Raw genomic sequence first — 7,748 nt, forward strand, 5'->3', positions numbered from 1 at the left:
GAGGTGGAGCCATATTGCTTTCCACAGTGGCTGTAATATGTACAGTCCTATCAGCAGTGTATGAAAGTTCCGATCTCCAGTATGTTTTTTTGTTTAGTTTTTGTTTTTTAGTCATTTTATTGGGGGCTCATACAACTCTTATCATAATCCATACATCCATACATTGTGTCAAGCACATTTGTACATTTGTTGCCATCATCATTCTCAAAACATTTGCCTTCTGCTTGAGCCCTTGGTATCAGCTCCTCATTTTTCCCCTCCCTCCCCGCCCCCACCTCCTTCATGAACCCTTGATAATTTATAAATTATTATTATTTTGTCATATCTTATACCATCCGACATCACCCTTCACCCACTTTTCTGTTGTCCATCCCCCAGGGAGGAGGTCCAGCATCTGTTTTTATTGAGCTTGGCTATCAATGTCAGTATAAGGTAATTGGGAACAGTTCTTATGTTTATTAAACATTGGGATGTTATCTAAGGTGAGTTATCTGTGCATGTCCTTTGCCCACTTTTTTTTAATTGGGTTATTCATCTATTACTTCTTGTAGTTTTCTATAGATTTTGGAGATTAGTCCCCTGTCCATTGTGGGGTCTTTTTTTTTTCTTCTTACTCCCTGGGTTCTGTGGAATACCTTGAATAGCACACCGTATACTTCACATGAAGTCCCTGGAGAGTACACATGGGTAATGGGTTTAATGAAAGGTGGGAATTCAGAGGTACCTTGGAAGAACGATCTGGCTATCTACTTTCTCCAAATCAGCAATTGGAAACCCTCTACTGACATAGAGGGAGCCACCATGAGTCTGAATCAACTCAATGGGGTATCTGGTACTAGTAACAGTCCACATCTATTACTTTTGTATAAAAACTACATTTATAGTTTTGTTCCGTCAAGTTTCCTTAACTTAAAAGATAGCTATACCTACATCCAGAAACCTTTGAAACCACAGGCTATTAATTCACATGTTTGGAATGGATACTTGACATTGAACTTGTACTTTGTGCTGAACTGGCCACACATGTATTCTGAGAACATTGCTTGATGTGGGACCAAGTGTCAGGAATGTGGACAACAACACTGAAGGAATTTGGATGGTAAGGTTGTCTCTTCTAAATAACAAGAAAACTAATTCTTCCTTATTTGTCATGGCAAATTCTAACCAGAGAAAAAGGGTCTATTTGGAGGAAAATAAAGAATCAGTAGAAGATACTATTCTGAAAACATACCAAATTTCTCAGCTACTTCCTTATCTGGAAACTGTTGCTGTGAAAGTTTTAAAATCTTCAGAGAAGTAAAGTTTGGCAATATGATGACTATAAAAGAGAAAAGAGAAATTCATTTTGTTAACTGCACCTCTTCTAACAAAAAGGAATATCTTAAATTATTATTTTTTTAAGTTTATAAAGGAAAAAAAGGAATGCCTTTAAAATAAAGACTGATCAAAAGTGTTAAAATTTAAAATGATCCAGATGAAGTATGTAAAAGAAATATCTGCTCAGAAACTTTTAATATCTAGAGATGCTTAGAATTCTTACAAATACACATTACCATATGAGAAATTCATTTAAGATCAGATATCAGTTACAATAGTTTTCTTTGACTTCAATCCCACTTTGTAAAATGTAGCTCTTAGAAAAGTGCTCTAAATGGCTCTGCCCACAAAAACATCTTAAACCATGATTTTATAATTATATCTCTTACCAAATGGGTTGGCTTTAAAAAATGTTCCAGAAAACTTAATTTCTTCGAGTTTCTTGCAGGAAGCAAGTGCAGTCATGAGAGGATTAAAATCCGAAAAGAAGTTACAGTCCAGATGAAAAATGCGAAGATTTGGAGAATTCTGAATCACCTTGACTGTAAAATATTAACGATTTTCAGAAATCAGAGAAGACAGTAAGTGCTTTTCAGAATTAACTGCAAGGTATATTATTTTGTTTCCGTAATATTGAAATAAAACAAGGCACTATAATATAATGATCACACAATCGGGCTAATTGGGGCTTAGGTTCAGTCTCCACAACTGACCAGTGAGCTACATGAACTGGGGCGATTTACTGAACCCTCTGGGGACCAGTTTTCCCTTTTATCAGACCAGGGCACTGGGCCATTACTCCGGAAGGTGACCATCAGCGTTAACATCCAGAGGTCTCCACGCTCGTAGTACACACCACCCCTTAGGGGTGCCACACAAGGGTGGGTGAGCGGAGTGGCAGCTCTGCGGCAAACCTAAATGTGATGCAAAACGTCTGGCAAATATAGGAAAACAACCATCCGCAGCTTCATTCATTCGGCTTCCGCGAATCTTTGGTGTGCAACTCCACATGTCCATTCCATAGGGATTTCGGTTTCTTCAGTGTTGAATTGTGTATTGTTTACTTCAGTGGTACGTAAAAAGTAGAACTTTTTACTAAACTCAGGAATCAGTGCCTACGTAATTTTGCTAACTGATGCATGGAAAGATAGACGGCTGCCCACGTGGTCCATTAACTCTCAGTTCCGGCTTGTGAGGAACAGGACAATCCTTCCAGCTGTTACTAGTGCGCTGACTTTGCCCCCTAGCGGGCAGATTTGTCCGCTGCAATCGGAAAGCAATATAAACAAATGCAAAACTAAAGGGCTGTACCAACTGCTTTGGGCAAAGCTGAATAATAGCAGTTAAGGGCACAAGCTCTGGAGTCAGAATTCCTGAGTTTGAATGCCAGACCTGCCATTTCCTTAGCTAGGTGACCTTGAGCAAATTACTTCACCCCTTGATGTTTCAATTTGCCCAGCTATAATACGGGACTAACAATCGCCTTTCACCTCACAGGATGAATAGGAGAGTTTGGTAAGTTTGTATCTGTAAAGTACCTAGAACAGTTCCTAGCATGTCATAAATATACATATGTATTATTTATATATGTAGATACATATTTAAATATGCATACATACTTAAAAATAGCGTACCATCAATACAGACATGCTCAAATCCACAGAAGCTTTAACTCTTAAGTAAATTATAGATCAAGTAGCTGATGATCAAAATACCCCCCTTACCTAGCTTGGAAGGATCATATTTATATTCAGCTGAGATTCGAATCACCAGTTTTTCCATATGGTGGAGGTTCGGGAATTCTTCAGGAATGATTGAGAAGACATTTAGTTCACAATGGAGATCCACCGACAGTTCTCTCAGGGTCGGGACCTTGTCCAAATTAGTAAAGATCTGTGCTGGAAAGCGACAGTGATCTCAGTGTTACTCTCAGGATCACAATAACAACTTTTTCACTGTCATTTGGATTCATCAAGCTAGTGTCATATTTTTAAATAAAAACCTCTTATTTACCAGAATAGTCTCCTTCTTGTTTCTTTGAAGGTCACATGTAGATACTGGTTTTTGCAGCATTTTATTGATTACCTATTATATGGAGAGCTTTATGCTATTCTCTGAACTCGTAAAAATAAATAAGATTCTGGGTTTGCCTTGCAAGTTGCCCACAGTCTACTTAGGAAGAGAGATTTACAAATAGATCATTAGGGAGTTTTAAGTGCTATGATACAAGTATGCATAGACATCTGTGCGCACACACACCCTCCAGCGGCATTGAAACATAATTTGCATATACTTAGATGTCATCGATGAAAATTCAATGAATTTTGACATATGTATCACCCCATGAAACCAATATTCACACAAAAGAATGAACTTTTCCATCACCCAAAATGTCCTAGTGAGGACATTTTTTTGTCAATTTTCTTGTCTTCCCCTTGTAATCACTTTCTAATTTCTGGCACCATGCTTAGTTTTGCTTGTCTTGAACTTACAGATGGAATCACATAGAATGAATTTTTAAAATGCTGTCTTCTTTTACTCAAAAATAATATTTGTGTTTCATATTTTTCATGGCATCTTTTGAGAATTAGAAGTTTTAATTTTTATAAAATCAAAATTGTCTATTTCTCTTTATGATTAATGACCATTGTATGCTATCTAAGATGTTTTTACCCTAAAATCATGAAGACATTCTTCCATGTTTTCTTCTGTAAGCTTTGTAAAGTTTCACCTTTTATATTTAATCCATGATCCATCTCAAAATAATTTTAATACATAATATGTGGTAAACTAATATTTACTTACAATAATTATTATGATTATTGTTTAAATGGTCTTATCTTAGGCCTACAACCCTACTAATTTTTTATAATTACTTGCTGTTAAGGCAAAATGTCGAGGCTCATACTAATCATTTCCTGTCTTAGACTTCAAATCAACCATTTAAAAAAATAAACCTTAATATCTTTTAGTGGAAAATGACTATTTCAAGACATTTCAAGTAAGTGCTTTGAAGTTTATTGCTACTGTGCTAGGTATTGATTACAGACTTTTTTTCAGGGACTAGAGATAGGAAATATACATAAGTATAAACATGTACGTTTAAAGATAAGTATCTCATGACTTATACTGGCTCTTTCCATTCATTAATCCAGAATTAGCAGGTCCTACTTAGCATCTTTGAGGCTGCTTCTTCCCACAACAAGTCCTAGTTTTTTATATCATTGGAGTTGATAGAATTTGAATATTCTTTTATTACTCATTTGCTTCATTACACATTACATCCCAAATGTTTTCAAAATAGCTATACAATTATAGTACAGTAAAAAACAATGGTACTTGACAACATCAAATGTTGGCAAGGATGAGGAGTCACAGGAACTCTCCGTGACTGCTGGTGGAAATACAAAATGGTACAGCCACGTTAGGCAACCATCTGAGCATGTCATACAAAGCCTATCATATAATCTAACAATTGTGCTCCTAGGTATTTACCCAAATGAAAACACATATCCACAAAAAAAGCCTATATACCAATGTTTATGGAAGCTTTCCTCATAATTGCCAAATGTTGGAAGTAACCAAGATTCCCTTCAATAGGGGAATAGATAAAAAGTTGTGGTATGTCTGTGCAAAGGAGTATTATTAAGTGATAAAAAGACATCAACTATGAAGCCATGAAAAGACATGACAGGACCTTGAATGAATAATATTAAGTAAAATAACTCACTCTGAAAAGGTTACCTGCTGTTGAAGTCCAAACACACGACATTTTAGAGAAAGCAAAGCTATGGAAAAAGAAAAACTATCCATGGTGGCCAGCTGGTCAGCAGGAAAGGGGAAGGATGAATAACAGCAGCACTACGGAACCCGTGGGGCATACATGATGTGACGGAGGGAAATTTCTCCATACGGCTCTTCTACTCAAGTCTCTGTAACTCCCTCCAACTGATTGGGTGAGATCAAGAAAGTAAGGTGTGTAACATTTAAGAGAGGAGATTGGTCAGTTTTCCTTCCCACTCCTCCCCTCCCCCTGGCTATAAGGAAGCGCCATCTTTGAGGAGAAGAGAAAAAGCCCAAGGACCTTGGAAGAGCAAGTTCAAGATCTCTGTCCGAAGTGGCAGAGGTCGCCGAGACCAGATGCATCAGAGTTGGCATGTGACAAGTTGGCAGCATCAAGATTGTGAGGTATCTTCTCGTCTGGTTTAAGACTAGAGCAGTGTGGGAAAGAGTGTCAGCCATGCTGCCTTCCTGGCTCATGGAGGCAAAGGCCACTAGCCATGTGGCTGAGAGGCTGAGAACCAGAGGGAGAGGTTGGCTGCTAGCTGAGGATACCAATGACTGTATCCTTACTGTTTGCCAATCCTTACTGGTGGTAACCTGTTGACTTCCCTAGTCAGCCACCTTAATTATGAGTATTGTCTGTGAGTTTAATGTAGCCATTGCAACGAATGATTGTACTGAAATATAGAGGTATGGAAGGAACGGTTGTTGTCAGAATTGGTATAGAACCATGAACCATCAAGGCCTGTCTGACCCCTGCTTCATGACAATAGAGAAGTCAGAGAAGGTCAGATATGTCCCCCACTCCATTGCCATTTATTGCACAATGTCATGCATTTGTCAAAACCTGTAGCATTATATAACACAATGAGTGACCACTAATGTAAACTATAGACTTTAGTTAACAACAGTGTATCAATACACTGTTTTTAACCAATGTATTTTTGGTTCAGCAAAAACATACCACACAACTGCAAGATGTTAAAGATAAAATACAACTATACATGTGAACCTCACCATATAGAATAGGAATACGTAGGAATCAAATCCACTTCACCTGTGAAAAAGAGATAATGGACACGTTCACTATCATCAGTCAGAACAAGGCCGGGAGCCAACTGTGGAACAGGCCATCAATTGTTCAAAATCCCCCTCCTCCACCCAGGAGACTTCACTTCAAAAGACAGCACTGAAGCTATAGCTCATGGAGAGGGACATATCTGATCAGAGCACACAGGAGCAAATGAAGGAGGAGGGAGAGAGAATTGAACACATTCTGGCCCACAAAACCCCAAAGATGATATTCCTGCTCAGAGCAGCCAATGCACAGACAGGACCGTAGGGGGGCCCCACCACAAGACATGACATCCCTTACTGACCCATAGCGCTACAGGGGACAACCCTGGAGACACAGTGCAGGAATTGTGCCTGATCTAAGGGCGTGCAACAGAACAGCAAGGGGTGCAGAGCAAGGAAGTCCCCGGGGAATACCAAAAATAGATGTTGGGGCCAGGATGTGGCATCCCATCAGACTTGACTGGAAAACACTCCTAAAGGTCAACAAACAGATCTGGAACTATTTACAGGCTTTTCTTTTGTTGTTGACGTTGTTTTATTTTGTTGCTTTGTTTTACTCTGTCTTGGTTTTTGTGCATACTATTGTCTCTGCATGTCTATCTAGATAAGATAGGTGGGATAAACAATCTGGAGGAGAAAACAACGGGACCAACAGTTCCGGGGGCACACAGGAGAGAGGGAGGCGGGGGAAAGGAAGTGGGTATTAACAAACCCAGGGATAAGGGAACAACAAATGATCTAAAATCGATGGGGAGGAGGGTGTAGGAGGCCTGGTAGGGCTTGATCAAGGGCAATAGAACCGAGAGCAATTACTGAAACCCAAATGAAGGCTGAACATGATAGTGGGACAAGAGGAAAGTAAAAGGAAATAGGGGAAAGAACTAAGAGGCAAAGGGCATTTATAGAGGTATAAACACAGGGATATACATGTGTAAATATTTATATATGACTATGGGGAAATAGTTCTATGTACATATATTCATAGGTTTTGTATTAAGGTAGCAAATGGACATTGTGGGCCTATACTCAAGTACTCCCTCAATGCAAGAACACTTTGTTCTATTAACCTGGCATTCCATGATGCTCACCTTCCCCACACGATTACTGAAGACAAAGAAGGTGCATAAGCAAATGTGATGAAGAAAGCTGATGGTGTCCAGCTATCAAAAAATATAGTGTCTGAGGTCTTACAAGTTTGAAGATAAACAAGTGGCCATCGAGCTCAGAAGCAACAAAGCCCACATGGAGGAAGCACACCAGTCTGTGTGATCATGAAGTGTTGAGAACAAAATTCTTATCACTGTGAATGTAGGGGAGTGCGGAGTAGAGAACCAAAGCCCATCTGTAGGCAATTGGACATCCCAGTCAGGGTGCAGTACAGCACTGATGAAACATACAACTGTCCTCTAGTTCTTTAATGCTTCCTCCCCACCCCACCCCCCAAACTATCATGACCCCAATTCTACCTTACAAATCTGGCTAGACCAGAGCATGTACACAGGTACAAATAAGAGCTGGAAACACAGGGAAACCAGGACAGATAAACCCCTCAGGACCAATAATGAAAGTAG

At 39.1% G+C, this 7,748-nt stretch overlaps 1 protein-coding gene across 1 annotated transcript in view; it reads right to left on the reverse strand.

The window, feature by feature from the left end:
• LOC101662239 (NLR family apoptosis inhibitory protein) overlaps positions 1–7,748 on the reverse strand; it is a 42,325-nt gene that overhangs the window by 7,754 nt on the left and 26,823 nt on the right. Inside the window, exons 10-12 of the mRNA XM_004703686.2 lie at positions 3,042–3,215; positions 1,707–1,859; positions 1,232–1,318 (exon numbers count right to left, since the gene is read on the reverse strand). Of these exons, the coding sequence (XP_004703743.1) occupies positions 1,232–1,318; positions 1,707–1,859; positions 3,042–3,215 (414 nt within the window). The remainder of the gene's footprint in view (positions 1–1,231; positions 1,319–1,706; positions 1,860–3,041; positions 3,216–7,748) is intronic.

The sequence above is a fragment of the Echinops telfairi genome, unplaced genomic scaffold, assembly GCF_000313985.2.
Source record: "Echinops telfairi isolate 266 unplaced genomic scaffold, ASM31398v2 ScPeMD7_7469;HRSCAF=8507_1, whole genome shotgun sequence".
Taxonomy (NCBI): domain Eukaryota; kingdom Metazoa; phylum Chordata; class Mammalia; order Afrosoricida; family Tenrecidae; genus Echinops; species Echinops telfairi.